We start from the raw sequence: 24,930 nt of genomic DNA on the forward strand, positions 1-24,930 counted from the left end.
TTGACTATGAATTATTAAAAAGCAATGTTGAAAAAATAAATTGAGTTTTATGCTTTGCTTTTATAACATTTGGCATCATCTGAGGCCAAAGTGTTTGAATTATACAAGGGTTTCAGGCATCAGAATCCAGAGGAGAAATGAAATCATAAATATGGTGGGCATTTATTAACATTGGGATTTTGAAACCACAACTGACTTCCTCTCCCAGAAAAATCCTTTATTCCCTGAGTCTGCACAGTTCTCTCCAATCTCCCCTCTTCTGCTCCCACCTCCAATAAGAATTCATAAAACTCACTCAGATGTGTGATCTGAGCTATAAGGGCTAGACTGCAAACAGGAAGCTATGAACACCAAGCAGTGCAATCAGAGAAAGCTTCTAGGGCTCTTTACTCAGGTACTATAAAGTTTTCTGAAGAAAAATATAGTGTTCTAGGTGGCACTAATGTGGCAAATCTATTGGCATTAAAATGCCAAAATGACTTCCTTCTCCTTTAAGTGCATAGAAAGCTTAGTTCAGTTTTAGCTGGACCACTTTTCTCATTTTCTCAGCCTCAGCTGATATGGTACCTATGGACTGGAGGAAAGACCCAATATTTAAAAAAAAATTACAATCTCAGTCTGGCATTATAGGTACATTTGTAATGGGCAAGTTATTTTTTATCAAATGAAAACATTTTGTTGATATGAGTGTGTGTATGTATATGCACTGGGGTTCTTTGGATGGTTTCAACTTGATGGACTTTGGTCTTTTTTCAACCTTACTTAACTATGTAAGGTATTACATTCAGAATGTTGGTCTTGGTAAAATTTTATTTTAGGATCCTCTGTTAAGTTGGCCCAGCGCCAGAACTAGGGGTAGGCAGAAGAGGATATGCCCAAGGTGTGAAGAGGGGGGTGAACCAAGCAGTACCTCTTCTGCCTGCATACCCTGAGTTCTGGTCCTAGCTCCTCATCTGCCAGCCTGGCTGTCACTGTTTCGTCTTGCTCCTCCCCCGACCTGGTCGTCACTACTGCCCCCTGCCCCCCTCTGCTTGTTTTGTAGTGCAAGAAAATTCATTGGGAAGGGGGAAGGAGCGGGAGGGGTGACGAGCAGAAGTATCTGAACATTTCAAACATTTTTCAGGCTGTATGTATCAGCGCTAGCTGATTGCAGCCTCCATTCAGCAGATCAGTCAGTTCCGGTCCTAGCTCCTAACTTGCCAGCTTGGCTGTCACTACTTCTCCTCCCCCACCCTGCTTGTCACTGCTTCTCTTTGTGACCTGTCCCCTCTGCTTGTTGTGTAGTGTGGGGAAAAGGGGTAATTCATTGCAGAGGGGGGAGAAGTGAAGGTCTTGCCTTGGGTGCAATTTGCCCAATGCCCAGCAATCAGTGGCATAGCTAGATGTTACTGGGCCCCACTGCAAATTCAATTCAGGGCCCCCAAAACATTAGTAAACATTAAGAAATTGACCTGTTCTAACAAGATATATTGAAATTTCTCATTTATTTAGGACCCTTCTGGGCCCCTACACTCCAGGGGCCCCCTTCAACCGCAAGGTTTGCTTCCTCTATAATTATGCCCATGCCAGCACTGCAGTTAGCCACTGGACTTAAAGAGCTGGGGAAAAGTTTTGTAAAGCAAAACTGTTTTAAGTATCTTGCCCTAAAAATGTGTAGGCTAAATATCCCATTATGCTGTTCATATGTTTCTAAATGTAGTACAGTAACATTTGGATAAAGCGATTGGAAACTGCATCAGATTTTTTTTTTTTTGCCCTGAATAAGTTACTGCTTGGAAAAAATTTATGGAAAATTAATAATGCATCAAACAAAACTCATATTTTATAAATACCAGAGCACATTTCCTAGATGATAAAGATCTTGAAAGAGAACTAAAGCTCAACAAGAAGCTAAGGGGTAATTTTCCACCCCCTAGGAAGTGTACAAAGTAAAGATTAGTAATTAATTCCATATTACATGGTAGCATATAAACCAGTGCTTTCTGTATCATGAGTGATTCATAATCAGTTCTGTAGCACTGGATTTTCTATATACTATAACCTCACTTTTAACTAAAGTTTTGATGATTACATTAAGCATCTCAGAGGCAGCCCAAGCACACTGAGCACACAGTGCCACTGGCAAGCAAAGATTGTCCAACGAGATCAGAAGATAATGATCTGCTGTAGACAATTAGGCATGGATTATTAGTTTTATGGGAGTGCTAAACGTCTGGCTTAGTACAGAAAGTTCAATATATAAAATACAGCGTTTTAAAAAAAAAAAAAAATTTTCGTCTCTATTAAAGGAAAACTAAATCCATGATAAGTGTAGGTCGCTATAAAAATATACTGCCTAAAACAGCTCATAAAACCCTGCTTCATCGAAATAAACCATTTTCAGAAAAATATATAGTAGTATGTACAACTAGGTACTTCTAAATAGAAATTTACCATTTTAAGTACTACGGGCCGCCCCCTGGGATCATAGGACTCACAGTGCACACAAACAAGCCAAGCCACACATACATGCTAGGCCACATCAGCCAATTAATGAACAGAGTTCTGCCTTTTGCTTCCACACTTCTTCCTGTTACAGTTAGAGCTGCATTATTTCAGGTGATCACTGAGGGAGCACACAGCCCATCACTAAACGGCGGCTTCAGCTTGGTAAGATTCTTTAATTGGCCACAAAATATGAACTACCTTTTAAGTATTCATTCTGGGAATATAGTTTTCCTTCAAGCAAAGATAAAGGACAGTGTTTTTCACTCATTCAGTGGTTAAGAAAAAAAAATTGTGAAAAATTGTGTGAAAAAAAATACTGTAAACTTCAAAAGCTGTTTTATTAAAATGATCTGTAAGGCAGTTGTGCTGTGTTTCAGGATTTGTTGATGTTTCATTCCTGGTTTCGGACCTTGCAGCACAAAGTACTTTTCTTTGTCTCCTTGCTTCAGGATACATAGGTTGTAGTGTTCCTGTCTTTTGGGACTACATTTACCTTTTTCCTGGAATTTGAAGGTTATCAACAGCTAGACGACTGTAGCTCTGACTTCCCTAATAGGGCCTAAACCATTTTCCATACAGATCTGTAGAAAGTGATATAGGTATGGGACCTGTTATCTAGAATGCTCGGAACCTGGGGTTTTCCAGATAAGGGGAAAAAGTAATTTAGATGTCCATACCATAAGTCTACTGAAAATAATTTAAACATTAAATAAATAGGATTGTTTTGCCTCCAATGAGGATTAATTATTCCTTAGTTGGGATCAAGTAAAAGGTACTGTTTTATTATTATAGAGAAAAGGGAGCTTTCTGGATAACAGGTTTCAAGATAACGGATCCCATAACTCTATATTCCTTTTAAAAAAACAACCAATGCAGTACTCAAAGTGACCTGCACACCAACAGGGAAGTCATTTTAAAATTAATTAGCTTTGAGAACAGTAAAACTTTGGATTTCAGGTGGTTAATGGCACCTAGGGCACTATACATAAGATAAGATTTTAGACAAAGCCTTTTACTTATCGTAAAACATTATTGAAGACAAATATGAAAATCTGTGTTCTTTTTAAATAAAATGTTTCTGATCCTATTTTTTCTTTCAGGCAACATTATAGGCTCAGGAATCTTCATTTCCCCTAAAGGAGTCCTTGAACACACTGGTTCTGTAGGATTGGCGTTAATTATCTGGGTTCTTGGTGGTGGAGTGGCAGCTCTTGGATCACTGTGTTATGCAGAACTTGGAGTAACTATCCCAAAATCAGGAGGTGATTATTCATATGTCACTGAGATTTTTGGTGGGTTAGCAGGGTAAGTATTAGATAACATTAAAGTTTGTTTACCTTCATCCCTGAGAAATCCACGTCTTCCTTACACTAAACTGGAACTGTTTGTTTATAATGAATGTAAATTTTCTCTAGGACTCCTTACCTGCACAGCACAACAGAAAAATCTCATTGTGCTCAGTCGCCTGTTACGGTGCCTAAATGCTTTCTTCAGAAAAGCTTAACTAACAGGCAATAAGGTCTATGGACTTTTTCTATATTGCCAATGGGCTGTATAGAAATTTGGGCTAAATTTGGGCTAAATTCAAATATAACACTTCTTTAACACTTCTGTTTGTACTTGACAAAATAGTTTCAAGTCCAAGTGATCTGCATTGCTAAAAGCTGCCTCTGGAACCTGGTCTTTGCCTCACATAAATGTCAGATAAGGATCATGAGAACATTATTTTTAATAATCCTGTCATGGAACATATTTACTTTAGCATTTATGTCTAGCTTAAAACTAGGCACCCATTTTAACATAGAAGTAGTTCACCTTAGAATGAACTTTTATTGTGACATGCAGATGGTTTATAGTTGGTCTTCTTTATCTATTTTGAATGGCCAGCAACATCAGTATTGTTACTCTCTTCTTTAACCTCCAGTCTGCCATTTAAACTGTTAATAACAAATTAAAAAGAATTTACAAACCAAGGAGCAAAATGTTATATCATGTTTTAGAATGCCATTGCCTAGATATTATTTTCTCTTCAAAGCACAGGAAAAAGGGGTCATTATACCTTGATCTATTAATTAATGACTCAATTTCAGTGCCTTAGCTAAACAGATATTGTCCTACTGCCCACAGGCAGGCTTTCTTATTATAACCCTGGTCCCTTCCAGTGGCTACTACTGGCGTGAAAGGCAAAGAGGGCAGTAAACACCACTCTACAGGACAGGACAAACTCTCAGTCTGGAGGAGGTTAATTTCATATTAATGATTTTATTATTATTTATTTTACTGAAACTATCCATCTTCATTTCTTGCATGGATCTCTGGAATTCTGGCACCAAGTTTTTGTTTGTGTTGTCTACCAATGGACATTGTACGTATATAATAACTTTTGCAGGATGGGATGCATTGTACTAAAAAATTGTGCAGGCTACAAATATTCAAATAATAAATTGGAAAATGCAAACGTGTTAAATATAGTTTGTGTTTTAGATGACTTTAACTTTGCATCAGTATATACAAAAACTGTAGGGTGATGTAGACTAAAGAAAGGTGAAACTCAGTTCTACAGTCCTCTGCATCCAACGTTTTGCAGTTCTGCTCACAAGAGCAAGTTTGAACTCATTTAAGGAACGTACTGACACATACTGTTTGTTTCTCCATTTTTACCCTGGGAACACAGATTTCTCCTGCTCTGGAGTACAGTGCTCATCATGTATCCAACAAGTCTGGCAGTTATTACACTGACTTTCTCCAACTATGTCCTTCAGCCAGTGTTCCCTGAATGTATACCTCCCTATGATGCCTCCAGGGTCCTCTCTATAGTCTGTTTGTGTAAGTAATTTTGGCAACCATCTGTCTCTGCACTGCATTTCCACCATCACTAAACCCTAAAACTTGTGCACAGGTTCCTGTTTGTTACATCTAGCTGTAGGTCATTTGTCTGCACATTTCCAGTTTAAGTGATTATATTCTCTCCATGAACTGTGAGGTGCCAGACAGACAAAGCATATTTTTTAATCACTTTTATTAATTCAGCCATTAGAATTTGGATTTATTCTATGACAGTTACTGCATCTAGTCCACTGTATTGTAAATTTGTGCAAGATTTTTCTGTGTTGTCTTTTAACTGCAGTGCTGTTGACTTGGGTGAATAGCTCAAGTGTTCGATGGGCCACTCGTATCCAGGACATATTTACTGCTGGAAAGCTCCTGGCTTTGGGTCTCATCATTGTAGTCGGATTCATGCAGATATTTAAAGGTACCCATCTTTGATGTGTATTAGGAACCTATATCAAAACTAGAAACTACTAGAGCCAACTGGTGTAAAAATACAGTTATACCAGGTAAACTGCTTGGACTACTCAGCCTTGGGTCATCACCTTCCATTCTGATTTTACACAAAGGTGAAGGGATTGGACATTTTGCATTTCAATGACAATTTCTGTCCCACCCCTGATGTGTGTTTGGTATTAACCCACAGGAAACTACGAAGAGCTAAAGCCAAGCAACGCATTTAATTTCTGGATGATTCCAACAGTGGGGCAGCTGGCACTTGCTTTTTTACAAGCATCTTTTGCATTCAGCGGTTGGAACTTTCTTAATTATGTCACAGAAGAGATGGTTGATCCTAGAAGGCAAGTAGTGTCTGTTTGTTGTATTTTTTGGAATACAATTAAAATATGCGTATCCTAATACTGTGCCGCATTATCAGGTAATCACGTTACATATAAAGAGAGAGGTCAGTGACATACATGATTAGTTTGGCAAGGTCACCAAATGAGCAGATCTAAATCATGATTGGCCCACATACTGGGCCAAATTGGGCTGATGTGATCTTTGGCCTTGAAATCAACCACTGGGACCTATGGAAACCATTTGGATAAGAACCATTGGTGTTCCAAATACACAGGCAGATAACCTGCTTACTTGGTCTGAATGTGTTGACCTTACCCTTGCAGTAAATAACTGAAATCCTACAATTTTTCTTTGTTTCCCCCAACCCTCCCAGTTCTGAAAGGAACTGCTAACAGATAACCAAGTGCTATACATTGACCAACTGCTAGAATCTCCTTCATATGTTATCACATAATAGCTTCTTGGCATGTTACTGTATTAGTGGTTCTCCCAGAATAACACAACAGGTAAAAAGTCCACATCATGTAGACCCGTTGACTAGATAGGGGCCATAGTGGACCACTCTGTAATACACCAATTCTATTAGGATTTAATCTCCAGACTTTGGAAATATATCATAGTTATGAGTTAAATCCCTCTATTTAAGAATACAGAATGTCAAGTAGAATTAAAATAATTTAGGGATGCACTGAGTCCAGGAAGTGCCTGGCCAAACCAAATCTGAATCCTTAAAATCACATGACTTTTCATCACATAAACATGACCAGTTTTCTTTAGGATTCAGATTTGGTTCAGGATTTGGGCAAATCTTTCACGAAGGATTCAGGACTCACCAAAATAGTGGATTTGGGGCATCCCTAAAATAAATGGCACATTAAAACAAAATTATGAGCTGGTAACATTTATGTTGGCAGAGGAGAGGTTTCACACTTGAAGTAGAAATAATTACAAATGTATATATATATACAGGGTTGGACTGGGGGATGCAGGGCCCACCAGGGCCCCCCACCCTCAAGGGGCCCCCTGCTGCAGCCACAACACACTCGAAGGGGCCACCCGCCCAACCCCAGTGGAGGGCAGTGGGGATCTGGTCTGGGCCGGCCCAGTCTAACCCTGTATATACATCATGATAGTAGATCTGTAATGTTTGGCAATAAGCCATTAAAGTGCTTTATTCATTTTGCACTAATACTGAGCTTCTTTTTACTAGGAACCTACCTCGTGCCATATTCTTATCCATCCCTTTGGTGACATTTGTATACACTTTCACCAACATCGCATACTTTACTGCTATGTCACCTCAAGAACTCATGTCTTCAAATGCCGTTGCAGTTGTAAGTAGAAAGGCTGTGCCCGTATCTCAGACAAACTGTGCTGTGCCTCCTACCTCTATATTTCAGCATCTTTACCTTCTGTTGGTTTAGACATTTGGTGAAAAGCTACTGGGTTATTTTTCCTGGATCATGCCAGTCTCAGTGGCGCTGTCCACTTTCGGAGGGATAAATGGATACCTCTTTACCTCATCAAGGTTTGAGGAAGTATGATCTAACACTGTAGTTTTAGCAGCTAACACCATCAATCTGATAATATTCTCAAATCTTTGATCAAGCTTTACAGTAGTTTTAAAAATAGAGAGTATCCAAAAGATTTAGCATTTAACATATTTGACTACTGATTACTTTCGCTCATTAAATATGCCTTAAGATTGACTTTCATCATTATTATTGACTTACATAAAATTGTTAACATTTGTTCTTTGCTACTTGTGTTTACAACACATATAATACATTTACACATTTAATATGTAGAGTATGCTTTCTTTTTCTGTGTAGTTTCCTAGAGTGTATCTATAAAGATACTTAAAATATTTTGAGACTAAGCTGTGTTTTTGTGATTGATATATCAGCTGACTTGTCCCCTAAAGCAGTAGCATTTTTATTTTGCCTCTTGTTTTGTTGTACTGTAGGAGTCAATTTTGTGAAGGGCAGGGTGCAAAGTGCAAAAACATTGTGCAATCCACCATATAGGAGAATTGGTGCAGGTCTCTTTGCTCCAAATCAGAGTGCAGAGACCTGTGTTCACCCTACTTATTCAGGTCAAATCTCTGATTTTTACAACATATTCTACTTTTAAAAACCCTTGACTCTTAAAAGTCTTACTTTATTTTTTCTCATGTCCACTAATAATTTTGACTTCCTTTTAATGAAGATAACCCATGACTGGATCCCCCTTTTTCCTTCCATGAATTCAGGCAGAAATAATCTGAAACATACCTGTGCTGGTATTTACAGAGAATTCACATTAAGATTGATAAAGGTAAAAGTTAGGAAATTGGGGACATTTAATACCCTTTTTGTAGTATGCACAGTGCTACAAATCACCAGGGCAGCCATCAGAGAGGAGAGGGGGTACTGTCAGGCCCAGTACAGTAATCTTCGTACAAATGTCACATTGCAAAAGTTATACTAATACACAAGCTTTGCATAAAGTGACACCAAAACTTATGTAATGTATGTAACGTCCACAAAAACTGGCTATAAACTTATGTAACTTGTTTATCAAGCAATGTGTCAATGACAATGCAGAAAAGCTTGTCAGGGGCAGGTAGGGGCAAACTCCACTGACCACCAATGAAATGAAAAACTTAAGGTAAATTCCACTGACTTATTTGAACATTAATATTCATTTTAACTATGTACTGTATATGAACTACTTATTACAAGTATGGGACCTTTTATCCAGAATGCTTGGTACCTGGAGTTTTCCGGATAAGGGATCTTTCTGTAATTTGTATACAATACATTATCTACTAAAAAATAATTTTAACATTAATTAAACCCAATAGGTTTTTAATTCTTCCAATAAGTATCAATTTTATCTTAATTAAAATCAAGTACAGGTATGGGACCTGTTATCCAGAATGCTTGGGACCTGGGGTTTCCCAGATAAGGGATCTTTCCATAATTTGGATCTCCATAACTCAAGTCTGCTAAAAATCATTTGAATAAACCAAATAGGCTTGTTTTGCTTCCAATAAGGATTAATTATATCTTAGTTGGGATCAAGAACAATGTACTGTTTTTAATTACAAAGAAAAAGGAAATCATTTGTAAATATTAGAATTATTTTATTAAAATGCAGTCTATGGGAGATGACCTTTCCGTAATTCAGAACTTTCTAGATAATGGGTTTCCAGATAAGAGATCCCATACCTGTACAAGGTACTGTTTTATAATTACAGAGAAAAAGGTACTTTCTGGATACCAGGTTTCCAGATTACAGATCCCATACCTGTATAGGGTAACATCAGTTGTTTATATTGTGAGTATTTACTAAATTATATAAGTATCTCCTACATAAACTTTTCAGCAGAGGTTATTTGGCCCCACAGCAGGATCATTGGGCCCCTATGCCTACGCAATTTATATAACTTATGCAAAAAAACTATGCTACTTAAAAAAAACAAATGTAACTTATGTATAAATTGCGCTGACCCCCAATTAAAAGGCATTCACATATTAATTATATTTACTATTTTTGTAAACTACTACTGACTACATATGTGTGTAATCGTGTTGATGGAAGCGCATGGAATTAGAGAAAAACAAAAGCAAAACTAGTGCAATACGTACAAAACTTTCTTTGTGACTAAAACGCTAAAAGATTTTTAGCGTTCTAATTTGGTGCAAAATGTGCAAATATATTAAGTGAATCGAACAATCACAAGTGCTTATATATCAGCCCAATGCAGTGTATCACACCCACACGATGAGTCCAAAGTAAATGCTCACCAGATTTAATTAAAATAAGAGCATGTAGAGAAGTCAATTCGGCTATTGATTGCAGTGCATCCTTAGTCCTCAGAGTATATGGAATGAAGAGGAATCGAAAATAGTATAAAATCGTTTAATATGTAAAATAAAGCCCCTGCACAATGCAGGCTACTTACAGTGTGAAGCAGTATATCAGACACAACAAAAAGCCCAACGCGTTTCGCGTGCTCACGGAACGCTTCCTCAGGAGCAAATGAGCCCACCATCATATCTGGAGTAGATTCCCTCACCAGTAACTTGTCTGACTTTGTAGACCATTTTTTGCAAGATTTAGTTGTTAGGCAGAAATCCTATATACGTGACACTAGGGACTTACTCAACAAAATTAGCAATATAGAATGGAGAGATACATATTGTTGGATCACCTGTGATGTGACTTCCCTATACACCAACATCCCTCACAAAAGAGGTATCGATTCGATACAACAAAAATTACGTATGGAGAGTGATCTACCACCAGCATTCCAAACTTTTTTATTGGACAGTATTTCTTTCATATTGACTCATAATTATTTTGTTTTTGATGATAGGTTTTACTTGCAAAAACAAGGCACCGCCATGGGTAGCAAATTTGCTCCAGCATATGCTAACCTATACATGGCGGTGTGGGAGGATGATTTTATTTGGGGCTCACCCATCTTTAGGGATCATATTATACTGTACACCAGGTTCATAGATCTCCTTTTTATTTGGAATGGCCCCTTGGACCTTATAGATACTTTCATTACACACATCAATTCTAATGTATTTAATCTCAGTTTTACTGTGGAGATTAATCCCACGTTTACAAATTTTTTAGATCTTACCCTTTTTAGAGACGGTACCACGATTCAAACGATGTTATATCGTAAACCAACAGACCGTAATGGGCTTTTGCATGCATCTAGTAGTCACCATGTTCAAGTTATTAAAAATATCCCAAAAGGTCATTTTTTAAGGGACAAAAGAAACTGCTCTAGGTTAGTTGATTTTACACGTGAATGCACCACCTTAGAGAACAGGTTTATAGAGAAAGGCTACAAGAGGTCTTGGCTAAAGGAGGCCAGAGTTTCAGCAACCAATACTGATAGGAATCAACTTATGCACAATAATAAAAAATCTGCCAGCCACACCCCGTATGAATATAACTTTTATACCAAATATAATTCGGCAGCATATAGTATTAGGAACATCATTCAACGACATTGGAACATTATTTTAGCGGACCCCATTCTTAGGGGGTCTTGTGGTCCGAGGCCACAGGTCCACTTTAAAAAGTCTCAAACTCTGAATAATATACTAGCACCCTCAAGGGTCCGGGGCCAACATGAGCATAAAAAACATCTTAATCCATTCGGTCTCAGTGGTACATACAGATGTGGCAAAAAACGTTGTGGAACATGCTCATTTGTTGCACCAAAAAAACTTAATATAGAGGGCATACCAAAAACTAAAGACTTTATTAATTGCCGCTCTATATATGTTGTATACTTATTAGTCTGTCCCTGTAACAAGTTTTATGTTGGTAGGACTATTAGATCGGTAGGGACCAGAATTTCTGAACATGTACGGAACATCAGGGCTGGAAAAACTAATCATGGAGTCCCTAGACATTTTAAGCATGCGCATAATAGTGACCCAAAAGGTCTGATCTTCGTTGGCCTTGAACAAATAACATCGAGTATTAGAGGGGGCGACCGTTTTATTAAACTTAGACAAAGAGAAACCTTCTGGATTTTTAAACTCAACACGTTGCATCCATTGGGGCTTAATGTAGATATAGATTTGGCTGCTTTCTGATTTTAGGCTTCCCTTATTAGTCTAGTTAAGGACTTAGTTTCACTGTTGGTTTTTAAGTTAGATAGATTATGATTAGTCTTAAATTGACCCATTTTAATTGATATGAGGACAAATCGAGCAATGTAAACGGCATGATATTTTCTCTTTTTGTATTTTTATAATAAGTGATATATTTTTGATATTGCTGAGATGGTCTCGGGTCGCCGGCACCATAGGTTATCATTATATATTTGACTAACAAATCTTGATATACACGTATTTTGTAAAGATAGGCATATTGACACTTATTGTCCTCTTATATCTATGGGTATGCTTTATTTTATTATATCTTGCTGTTGGCGGGTAAAGATAGGCATTTATTGTCCTCTTATATTTATATGTATGTGTTATTTTATTTTATTATTCCGCTGATTTTAATCAATCCCCACTGTGTGAAATTACTATGTATGTTTCCGTAAAGTTTAAAAAAAAAAAAAAGTGGGAAGGGTATAAATAGCCAGGGGGGATTGATGGTGGGCTCATTTGCTCCTGAGGAAGCGTGCCGTGAGCACGCGAAACGCGTTGGGCTTTTTGTTGTGTCTGATATACTGCTTCACACTGTAAGTAGCCTGCATTGTGCAGGGGCTTTATTTTATATATTAAACGATTTTATACTATTTTCGATTCCTCTTCATTCCATATACTCTGAGGACTAAGGATGCACTGCAATCAATAGCCGAATTGACTTCTCTACATGCTCTTATTTTAATTAAATCTGGTGAGCATTTACTTTGGACACATCGTGTGGGTGTGATACACTGCATTGGGCTGATATATAAGCACTTTTGATTGTTCGATTCACTTAATATATTTGCACATTTTGCACCAAATTAGAACGCTAAAAATCTTTTAGCGTTTTAGTCACAAAGAAAGTTTTGTACGTATTGCACTCGTTTTGCTTTTGTTTTTCTCTAATTCCATGCGCTTCCATCAACACGATTACACACATCTGAGACCCATCTAAAAAGGGAGGGTTGTTCTTATGAGGAGGCAGCACACGATCACACAGTTTCTACTATACTGAAGATTTGGTTTCAAAGAACTCCACCAAGAAGCGCTGAGTATTTGGGGGACCACCCTATTAACTGTTATACTGACTACATATGTATAGCTATCAGGGGCATTTCTGGGGCTGCTGCTGCCTAAGACAATGCCCCCCCCCCCACATTTCTTTGGTGTCCGAGTGGGTCAAGGGCAAGAGCAGAGAGCACTATTGCACTCAAAGCACTAGAAGAGCTGAATTATTGTTTAAAAAAAAAAGAAATTTGGCTCTTAAAGTTTCCAGAGCTGGCTTATTGCCACCCACTGCTGCCTGAGCCATCTTGCCTCATGGTAGGAACTTGGCCTAATAGCTATATACACCTGTGTACAATTGTAGGTGGCTGTCACATAGCACAAAAACAAATGTATTTTGCACCATAATTGTTTAACCAGTCTTTGTAGCATTGGCCTCTGCAAGGAAAGAATATGTTGATGATTTCTGACAGCCCCTAAACTTAGATTCTCAACATTCCCAGATCACACTGAACATGTGCTTGACACTCAAACAGGACCAGATGGACAGCTTCTGTGTACAACAATGGAAACCTGTACATTGTAACAGAGGTCTGGCACCATTGAATTGAAATTTCGAGGCAGTTTTGTTTTGTGGATAAAAAAGAAAGAAGTGAATCGTTTGGGGGTCATGTGACAGAGTAGAAGTCATTGGCTTTTCTGCACAAAAGAATTACATATCGAGAAGCACATGTTCTGCTAATCTTACTACCAACTGTTTGACATATAATCCTAGATACTGAATAAATGCATTTATTCTAAAAGCATAGATCACATTATAATGATTACAAACTTCGCCCTTGACTTTTAAATAGACCCTTTATCACATGCTATACTAATATCAGATTACTAGTGATTACTCTTTTATAAAGCTACTTTGGTAAACCCCATAGTTCCAACGTAGCCTCAACATCAAAAGAAGGATATGGTGTTAAGAGTGTTGGCTGCATGTAATGTAATGATATGGAAAAACAAAATATACATATATTTAATAAAAAGAGTTAAAATTCCATGTTTGATCTCACTTTTATATTTTTACTGAAACAGCATAGGCAGAAGTATATCTGAAAGCTGTAATTTATAGATGGACTTATGCAGGTTTCTACAGTGAGTTGAATCACACCACATCAGCTAAATCAGGGTATACTGAACTTGCATAATTTAGATTAAGGATTAAAATTCATCTTAAAAATCAGTGGGGTTATGTAGGAATGAAGACTAGATCACTGTTCTCACTTTTCTTGAGGTATCATGGTTTCCCAGCATGCCAAACATGTTGGCATTGATTGGTCTCTGGAGTGTAAAACCTGCCCCTCTGCATTGAGTCTCCTTTCAGGTGAAAAGCCAGAGCACATTAACCTCAGATAATAGAACAAGCCTCTTAATTACAGCCCACTTCAGGAGTAGGTGGTAGCTATAGACTTTTCTTTGAAGGTGAGGTACTAAACTGTGTTCTCTCTAATAAAGTAGTTTTTATAGAACCTCCAAACCTATTGAAACTCACATTAGAACCGTCATATTGGATCTTCTATCCTGTTTTTGCAATTTATTAATTGGAAAGTTGTATATCATTTCTCCCAAATTTTCCCACCTAACCTTTTTTCTACAATCCTTCTTAGTACACCTGTAGTAATTACAACATAATGCAGCAGTGACAAGAAGCATGAATATAATCAGTCAACATTACGTTTGGACATGTGGATATTTGTCATGTCTGCTGATTTATTGTGGTTTATTTTCCCACCAGGTTATGTTTCTCTGGAGCCAGAGAAGGCCATTTACCCAGCCTGCTTGCTATGATCCATTTTAAATACTGCACCCCAGTCCCAGCTCTCCTTGTTTGTGTAAGTTCAAGAGATATATATTTTATCCAAATAAAATGATTATCTTTTTTTGATAAAATTTTCCTTGAAAAAAAATGCATCAGCATTTTTTTACATATTTATATATATATATATATATATATATATATATATATATACATACACATATATATATATATATATACATACATACACATATATATATATATATATATATATATATATATATATATTTCAGTCCATTCTCAAGGATAGTCCCTGAAAAAGATCCTGTTGAGGACCAAAATGTCGGATAAAATTTTGAGCAATTTGTTCACAATAAAGATGTGATTGTTTTTATAGGGTGTTCCAGTCTTGAAATATTTTTGTATATATATATACACATGTATGTGGAAGTGTATCTAGTTATTATTTTGTTCTGATTCTGTTGAAAAATGAAGAGAAAACTCCTGTTAATGGAAGTTTTCTGTTTGAGAGTTTCGTTTCCCCTCCCACTTAAAATTAACAATTAAATTGATGATAAAGTTTAAGTGAAGGAAAACATACCTATGAAAAAAACTTTCATACAACAAAAATATAATAAATCTTTCATTTGATACTACCAGAAAGTAACACACCACTATTAAACCATGCATAGAATATAAATGGGGGCCATTATATAGTAATAGTTTACCCTTTAACTTCTCATTTGAGATGTAGAACATAATGCACTGCTCAGTAAATGGAAAGTTCCACTGCTAAGCCTATTATAATAAGTAGGAGAAGTGACTGAAAGATTAATAAACTACTACATTTCTGACCTGCAGAAGAAAAGAATGCAACACATTTTTCTCACTGTTTGGCCGGATTACATGGAGTATAAAGACAAATGCAGACATTTAGAACTATTGACCAAAATCAGATTTTAATTACATGAATCTCACCCAGTGAGCAATTGTTGGAAAAACTGCAGTTCTGAGCAACTAGGGTTATGTTACTATATTATATATCTGAATTCAACCATGTGATGTTGTTGTGGAATCAAAGGAACAGAGTGCAACACTAGTCTGATTAGAAAATGTTCCATTTACCACCACTCTTTGTAATCTATCCTTTAAATCCACCCTTCTGCCTGTTCTCTATCCTAGTACAACATAATGTTCCAGGCCATTAACCTTTTGTGTGATAATCTATTCAAAGCTTAAGCAAAGTCTAAGTAGATCACATTCCCTGCCATCCCAGCGTCTAGTAACCTGCTCACCTCCTTATAGAAGGCAAGTAAATTACTCTGGCAATATCTAGTGCACATAAAATCAAGTACAAACTCATAGCATTGTGATTTTAAAATAATTAATGTGTCTTATCCCTGAATACACCCCTCCAAAAGCTTTCCTACCACTGGTGTCAATCAAACGAATCTATAGTTTTTAGGCTAAGAATAGGGTTGTTTATGAATAATGGTAATACATTTTTTTTGCACCATGCCAGACCTCAGCAAATTACAATTACAGAGCTGAGTTCTTAGTACCTTGAGATGAATACCATCCAGTCCTGGACCTGTTTACTTTTTCATGTTCTAGTATCTTCCTCCTAAATCAAAAAGCCACCATTATTTTTATTGTCAGAATTAGGCATATGTAAAAGGAAACGTAAGCATTAGTAACCCATAGTAACCAATAAGATGTTTGCTTTAAAACAACAGAACGGGAAATATCACCTGCTTGGCAGTTTTGCCAACAATTGCTTACTGGGTGAGATTCATGTAATAAAAAACTGATTTTGGTCATTATTTCATAAAAGATGTCTTCATTTGTAAATGTCTTTATACTCCAAGTAAAGTAAACTAGTGGGATCCACGACAGACACTTTCTTAGCGTTAAGGCAGTTTATTTACACAGGGGTGCCCATTTCAGCATACAAAACAAATCATAAAAATAAATCCTGCTCAGCCTCCTGGCTTTCCTTTCAGCTACTTAGACCCTCAGCCTCTTGGTCGCTTTCTCAAGTCAAGTCTCCCTCTGCTCCTTGCAGTGGCAGGAAGCACCCTCAGCCCCTTTGGGAGTCCTAAAACACAGAGGTATCCTTCCCGCTCTGTGCCCTGCTCTGAGAGGCTGCTACACACTTTTCCATACAATTAAATACCTTTCCACAGAACAGCCTTCCTGTGTAACGTAAGCTCCAATAGGTGACCTGGACTACTGGAATGGATCGCGTGGTATGCTTGTTCCTTCCAAAACCCTATAGTTCCAGGGCCAGACAGCAAAACCCATTAAACAGAGAAAACATTCTGTGTTTATCATCATCTCTCTTAAAGCCTACATCTCCCACTATGGAGAACTTAAAGGGAAAACTCACATTTTCTCTCATTTGTTGGGTCACTCTACCACAGTAATTAAAAATGTGTTGGTTAGTAGAGAAAATGAGTGTATGTATGAAAAATGTAAAATGTAAAATTTAAAAATTTTAAAAATTTGCACAGGTAACAGTTTAGTAACCGATTTTCAATCACAAGTTAGAATTTACTGATAAACTGTTTAAAAACAAACATCTGCTTGACTGATAGGGGTTACTAGAGAATGCAAGTTTTGTTACTTTTATTACATTGCTAAACTGGAGTCAATTTTCCATCTGTTTAACCAAACATAAGGCAATAAAGTAGACATGATTAAAGCCTGATTAAAATGTAAATTGTAAAAAGGACCAGGGGGAACAAGGTATGTAGTACAATAACCCATAAATAATTTGATTTCATTTTGCTATTGCATTTAGACTAATGAAGATTGATACCAAATCTGTTGCTCTTGGGATACACTTTACACATGTTACTGCCACATCCCAATAGTCACAGCCATGTAATAACACATAAGTAAATTTTATGTTACCTTTATGTTGCTAATCATTAATTATTATAATGCTGTTTCTGTTATAGTGTGGAGCAACTATAATTATCATGCTTGTTGGTGATACATACACCTTAATAAATTATGTGTCCTTTATTAACTACCTCTGCTACGGAGTGACAATTATGGGTCTTATTGTGCTACGTCTGAAGAAGCCCAAAATGTTCCGGCCAATTAAGGTAACAATAACGTGGTTCTTTGAAAACAAATAATAACTCTTTATTAATAGAATAGGTCACAATCTCATTAAGTGGTGCTGACTTTGATGGTATAGAATCAAATCAGCAAATGCAGTAAATACTTTCTCACATCAGTTGTTATCCACACAATAACAGCTGTAGTGTTCACAACACCACAGAGGAAGTACTCATTGCCTTGGTAAAACAATCCCAAGCACTAGAAAAAGCTCACAGTGGTTGGATGCTACAATGATCTCTCTATCCTTGAGCCTGATTGCTTGATTTCCTATACTGGTGGCCTTGTCATCGCAGGGCACTAACCCTTACTGTTTGAGCTTGTTGGAGCCTCTGGCTGCTCTACTAACTACCATGATTCTGCCTCTCACTCCTAGGCTGAGCTATTACAAATATATGCTACTTTTACTTCACTTTACTGGACCTACCTCTGCCCAGGCCCTGCAGCAAGTGTGAAGAGAGAGAGCATGGTGACTTCCCTATTTATAGATTAAGAAAATCCTGACACCCTCTGGCCAGTTACAGTGCTGTTACTGTGCTGTACTGAAATGCTTTAACCCTGGAATGGGAACCGCTCCTCCTCCCAACTGTAATTAAGGTCCAAATCTAGCTGGCCAAAAACCCTACTGGGCAAACTAAAGAATTAAAGGTTGGAAAACCCCTTTATCCAGCTACATATGTTTTATTTTACTTTTGTTTTGCACAGTTGATTTTTGCTGCACACAGTAACCCACAGTAACTCACAGAAAACAAAAGTGATTCTTTAATTTCATTGATGCCCTTTCCTGCTCTATTACCACCAGTCTACAGGGATGAAGTAGAATGATATAGTTACATATATGCTAAAGGGTAAAATTGAAAGTAACATAATGGGTATGAGGATAAACTTGGGATAGACTGTAAAAATCTCAGTATGTAACTAATAATTATCTTGAAAAATCTGGATATAAAATTCATATAACCCTTTTATTCTGCTTTTTTATAGGTCAATCTGCTTATTCCAATCACCTATCTGGTATTTTGGGCATTCCTGCTGATTTTCAGCTTTTATTCTGAGCCAGTAGTTTGTGGAGTTGGGCTCATTATTATATTAACGGGGGTGCCAGTCTTTTTCCTAGGAGTCTACTGGAAGAACAAACCAAAGTGTATAGACAGATTTATTGGTAAGTATTCTTATTTATGCTCATTTAGGGATGTGAGATGCCTTTAATTTTTGCTTCAATAATCCATCCATTTTCATCACAGTACAGCATCAACTGAAAAAAGTTTCCATATAAAGCAGTGAAAGCATTCTAATATCAGGTTTCACCTTAATCGAAAATGCTGAGCTAAAGTTATAGTGTAAAATTATAATTTATTTCTTTGTATAAATTATTGGTAGTAGTAGTAAAATATATAAGTGAGCACAGCCATATTGCGTGCCTCAGATGAGGAAATCTAAAAAAAACTCTGCACAAATGATATAATAGAGTTTTACTGCTTTATATTTGTCATAATTGCAAGCTTATGTAATATAATGGTTTGTCTGTATTTAGATTGTTATAAACTCTTATGCACAGCACTGCAGAATATATTGGTGGTTTATAAACAAATGTAATAACCATAAGCTCAGTATGTGTCCCTTATTATTGATTGAAACAAGTACACAAGTACCCTTTTTGTATTTTCAGAAAGTCCAAAAGGTGATAGCATTTGACTAGCCATAAATTACAAAGAATCTTTTTTTCTTTACAACTATACTGAAACAACATTTTCTTTTTAGAATCCATGACGTATTGTGGACAAAAAGTGTGTTATGTTGTGTACCCTCAGCCCAACGTTCCTGAAGAAGAAATCATGCCTCAAAATGAAAACCAGGTCACCAACAATGAGAAATCCATCAAAACGCAATGATCTGTGCAAATGTCAGAAGTAACATTTTGTTTACATGCTGATTTTCAGAGAAGACAAAAAAGTGTACTTGAAACCCTAGAGATCTAGTAAAGCACAGAGGGTGCCTATTGCGGGAATGTTCAAAGCTGTGTTAACATAAAAGGCAGCGATCAATATCTGTATTGCAACTAATTATGAATGTGCACCTATGGGAACATTGCATTGAACTTTCCCTCAGCCGAAGTGAAATTTGTCTTCAAATCCAAAAGGATTACCTTTGCTTTGATAGGAGAATGATGCAAAGAACTGCTGCCCTTATACTATACTGTTTTGATTAACCTCTTCCCTATCAGGGCAAGCACAAAGTGATCTTGGCAAGGGCCCCCTTGGCAGTGAAATGATTGTACAGCTATATATATTCTATGAAAACATTGCTGGGATTCCTTGTATACATTTGAATGTCCTTATTTGATGATTAAAGCCTCATTTTCAACCAGCTAAAGAGCATCCTTGAATAACTACAGATAATATGGATATCTTTTATTTTTGCATTAAACTCTCAGCACAAACATATTAAGCATACTGAGCAGTGCCATAGTCATTAAAAGCACATACACCATCTTGTCAAAGAGAAAACAAACCCTGTTGTAATGTTGCTATATTAAGAGCTGTTATATGAGCTGGTTCATCAAACCTTTGTGTTTATTCCTCGCATGGCATACTTGCACAGTGTGGAAGTTCATGATACTTTCATACTTACACTTACTTACCCTTTAAAAGGTACAAATTGCCTAAATTATCAAAGCATTTCTGCAGGCATTGTCAAAGAAGTATTTATTACTCTTCCTGGACAAAGAGGAAGATAAAAGCTGGCCACACAAGGTCTGAGTGGAGTTTGGATAGATATGGATGGTCATTCAGTTACTGACTAGTCTACCACATATTTGCCAACCTGCAGTCACCGTTTGGTCAGGTGTAACATTTTACTAAATCAAATTTTGGGCCAGATTTAATTCATGGACGGGATTCAATTTGAGATTCAAAACTGCCTGCAGTGTTTTAACCACAGCTGCAAGTTCCCATCATATCAGTACTGTCTCTCTCTTGATGATCTCACAGGTTCACAATACTTGGAATACATATTTACACAATGTAACTTATTGCATCTATCATATCACCATATGGCCATAGCATCTGTATGGGCTCTGTGCTTTTCCAACTCTCCCAGCACAGTGACCTGACAGCAATGGGACACATGACACCCTATACTGGAGGCTTCTGAAGAGCCCTCCTGTGTAGGAAATTAGCCCCTGAACCAAAGTTCTAACAACAACCTAGGCAGGAATAGAAAGAGAAAAATTCTGTCTTCAAGGACAGTTCATTAAATGGTTAAATTGGCAAAAAAATAGAAAATTGTAAGCAGGGATCCAGTGTCGGACTGGCCAACCAGGATACCAGGAAAACTCCCCGTGGGCCCAGGTGTCAGTGGGCCCTCCTGCTTCTGACAATTTGGCCTACTTCATAGTCATTCCCTATTTTTGTATGGAAAGAAAAAGGAGAAATAGATGGAAGAATATATGATAGCATGCAAGTAAAAGAAACTAGGAGAATAAAGAGGCTGGGTAAGGAAACAAGGAAAAATAGTTTGGAGAGTGGGCCTGTGGTCTAAGGTTTTCCCGATGGGCCCCTGGGGTCCCAGTCCGACACTGCAGGGATCATTTGCTTGGCCCAAACTACCCACTATCCAGAGACCAATAATGTAGGTCGGAAAGCACTGTTGTTTAGCCACACTTTGCTAAAATGTTGCTGGACTGCAAGTTCCAGCTTGCGACAATATTTTTTGAAGAGTTACAGAATACTGGGATCTGTAGTTCACTAATATCAGGGTAAGTGATGAATGAAGCCAAAAGAATATTGTTATGATATTTGCATCTGGTTTTGTGTTTTTTTGTTCCTACAACTGAACAGGATCGATGTCTTCCTTCCTTATGGTTCATTACAGTGTAACATTGAAAAGATTTATCTCTGTGCTAGAAAACAGCAAGACAACTCTTATATGGGTTATGTAAAAAAAAAGGCACTAAGTTTGCCCAGGAGCAGTAACCCAATCAGCAGGTTTAAAAACAAACATCTTATTGGTTGCTATGGGTTACTGCTCCTAGGCAAACATAGTGCCTTTTATTGCATATGGGGACTAATCTTTAAAGGAGAAGTAAAGGTAAAAACTAAGTAAGTTTTATCAGAAAGGTCTATGTAAATACAGCCATAAGCACTCACAGAAATGCTGCTCTATCAAAAGAAACACAGGATTTTTGTTTTCTTTTATGTAAACACGTTCTTCGGTATCAGCTTTGCTCTACTTTAGCGCTTCTTCAGGTTTGGGGCACAAGTCTGTGCAGCTCTCTCCTCTCTCCCTCCCTTTTTTTGCTTCCCCTCCCATAAGAATTCACTGCCCCTCTATTCAGAATCTGAGCTAGAGCTGCAGCAGGAAGTTACAGAGACTAAGCTAAAATGGCAGCTGCTATCTTAAGCAAACAGAGAGAGGTTCTAGGGCTGTTTACTTGGGTATGGTAATGCTTTCTGCAGAATAAATATAGCATTCTAGGTGGCACTAATGTGGCTAATCTATTGGAAGTAAAATGCCAAAATGCCTTTCCTTCTCCTTTAACATGAAATGTACTTTTATAAACATGCACTCTGTGCAACTCTGTACAGTTGGGTTTGATGCCACTCAGCCTTCCTTCCTCCCATTCTGAATCAAGCGCAGTTGCGCCTATTGATACAGAGGAAGCTACTGTCCCCTCCCCTTCCCACAGAACCCTGCAACAATGGGCACAGCTCATATGTGTTTAAAGAATCAGGTGCACGTCAGTCTTTTGCAGAACACCGGAAAATGTAAGACTTGAAAAACTTTCAGCGTGATTGCATCCAATTTATGGTGCAGTGCAATCACAACTATATTAATTTTGATGCATCAACCTCAGTTGGGTCAGGCACAACGCCCCCCTTGTGACAACAACAGTGATGAAAATCTGGAAAATTCTAGTAAAAAAATATGGCAATTATTTTCAAATTGCACTTTTCTCGCTGCATAGTGGGCACATGAGCAAGGGTCGCCCTATGATATTGTTGGGTAGCGCAGATTGTTTCATTAGGGACACTTTCTAGCTGCTTGGAAAACACTGTGCATTGATTTCAAAATTCAGCCTATGGCACTGCAACACAAAAGAGTGCAAAAGAGTGTAAAACCGTTTGCTCGCTGGCTTCATGCAAAGGAAACGCATACAGCGCGCAAATATGATGGGAGCGCACACAGCGCGGCTGCCTCTGAGGATCTCATATGGAAAATATTTACAGCAGGCTGAAGGACAAGGAGTAAGTTAACTGTTACAGCTATGTTATGAGAACAGAGGCCAATATTTTCTAGCAAACACTGCTGCCACTCAGTGGCTCACATGCAGAACACAGTGTGCTTCACTCACAGGCCAAGCCAATGGAAGAGGCAGCAGGCACTGATTTGGGAATCCGCATATATGGTACTTTAAGCAGGACATTGGGGCAGAAAAACAGAATTTATCAAAGCTTGCCAGTTGCTTGGATTTCCATCTTATCATTACTATCATTACTTAGTATGGCAGCTTCTTTAGCCTTCCCAAACTTGCCTGACAGTTAAAAAAAAAAACTTAGCAGTACTTGCTGCATTTCCCACCCTAGGCTTATACTCGAGTCAATAAGTTTTTCCAGTTTTCTTAGGTAAAATTAGGTACCTCGGCTTATATTCGGATCGGCTTATACTCGAGTATATACGGTACTTATTCTTACTGCACTGAATCTGGCCCATTATCTTCTACGTAAAACAACATATACATACTGTTTTGAACTGTGTTATCTTTTTGGGTACTGGCACACAGGGAGATTAGTCACCCGTGATAAATCAGTCTAAAGTACCATGTACTTGATCCTAACTAACATATAATTAGTCTTTGTTGGAGGTAAACCAATCCTGTTGGGTTTAGTTAATGTTTAAATGATTTTTAACAGACTTAAGATATCAAGATCCAAATTATGGACAGACCACTTATCCAGGAAATCCCAGGTCCCGAGCATTCTGTACTTGAAGTCAATGTCCATTTAGCCCAAGTTGCACACTACATTTTAAAGTGCTGAATCCATTATGCCAAATTGCTTAAATTCCTGTAAGGAACTCCTTGGGGTTTAGGGGCACTTAACATTACCCAAATGGGCTAGAGAAAATTGCCTTGCAGCTAATATTTGCCCTATGCTGCATAAATCTGACCTCTTAGGTTGGGGTTTCCACCACTGAATTTCAAAGCTACTCATATTCTTTTATTATTTTATTTTCAAATTTGGGAAAATCGTAGCAGTAATGCCACAACTGATGTATATGCTGCCAAGCTGTTCTAACACTGTGTCCCTTACCATGTGGCATGCAATCACCTCAAGGCTGCAAAAGTGCCCTGCCCTAAACCAGATAGGATGGACAGGGCTGGGGAGTCAACTTCAGTCACCCACAAAACAAGACACAAACTTAAAAGATTTATCTATAAAATAAAAGTTAAGGGCAAATTTTGTTAAAATGTATAATAAAGTAAACAGAAATTGATTTTTCTTAGAGAACCGAATATTGTATAGGTATAAGATGGTATAGGCAGTTTTGGCAGAGCCACTGATGTGTTATATAATGCCCTACTCTCTGTGCTGATATAGGTTTTGAACGCAAATTCCTCTGTAGCATCTTGTATTCTCTCTAAGTACCACAAGATGGCAGATAGAGAAAGCAAATGCTGTTTTTGGAATCATTTTTTGCTAAAAATTTCAGAAAGCAAAAAACTTTTGTCTTTAAAATGCCCATTGTATTGTGAATCTGTGATTTCAGATTTTTCTTTCTGCCTTCTCTTCTCTGTAGTGCTGGTAACTGGGGTGAATAGCTCAGGTGTTGGATAGACCTAGGCCCAGACCTGCAATCTGTGGGTTCTGGCAAATGCCAGCACTGCGTACATAAGTAGCGCTTTATATATAAAGATATATATACATACATACATACATACAAATGCCAGAAGGGCTGCTGTAAGATGCCATAGACAGTCACTATTTATTGGGCCTGTGGGGGCTGTTTGGGTCTCTGTGTACTTGAAATGCCAGGGCCAGTTTGGATTCTCAGTCTGGTCCTGGATAAGCCACTCATAACTATTACATATTCACTGCTGGAAACCTCTTAGCTTTGGGCCTCAGATTAGTCAAATTAATGCAAGTAGTTAAAAGTACCAAATTTTGATTTACTGTATTATACTTTGGCAAAACTGTTTATTGGAAAATACTA

The 24,930-nt window shown here is 37.6% G+C and overlaps 1 protein-coding gene across 1 annotated transcript in view; it reads left to right on the plus strand.

Annotated features, from left to right (window-relative positions):
* slc7a10 (solute carrier family 7 (neutral amino acid transporter light chain, asc system), member 10) overlaps window positions 1-20,085 on the plus strand; it is a 34,791-nt gene extending 14,706 nt beyond the window's left edge. Inside the window, exons 2-11 of the mRNA XM_002935793.4 lie at window positions 3,588-3,792; window positions 5,162-5,313; window positions 5,615-5,740; window positions 5,963-6,116; window positions 7,328-7,451; window positions 7,542-7,645; window positions 14,569-14,665; window positions 17,553-17,702; window positions 18,703-18,880; window positions 19,480-20,085. Of these exons, the coding sequence (XP_002935839.2) occupies window positions 3,588-3,792; window positions 5,162-5,313; window positions 5,615-5,740; window positions 5,963-6,116; window positions 7,328-7,451; window positions 7,542-7,645; window positions 14,569-14,665; window positions 17,553-17,702; window positions 18,703-18,880; window positions 19,480-19,610 (1,421 nt within the window). The 3' untranslated portion in view covers window positions 19,611-20,085. The remainder of the gene's footprint in view (window positions 1-3,587; window positions 3,793-5,161; window positions 5,314-5,614; window positions 5,741-5,962; window positions 6,117-7,327; window positions 7,452-7,541; window positions 7,646-14,568; window positions 14,666-17,552; window positions 17,703-18,702; window positions 18,881-19,479) is intronic.
* Window positions 20,086-24,930: the final 4,845 nt, after the last annotated feature.

The sequence above is a fragment of the Xenopus tropicalis genome, chromosome 4, assembly GCF_000004195.4.
Source record: "Xenopus tropicalis strain Nigerian chromosome 4, UCB_Xtro_10.0, whole genome shotgun sequence".
In the NCBI taxonomy this organism is placed as follows: Eukaryota; Metazoa; Chordata; class Amphibia; order Anura; family Pipidae; genus Xenopus; species Xenopus tropicalis.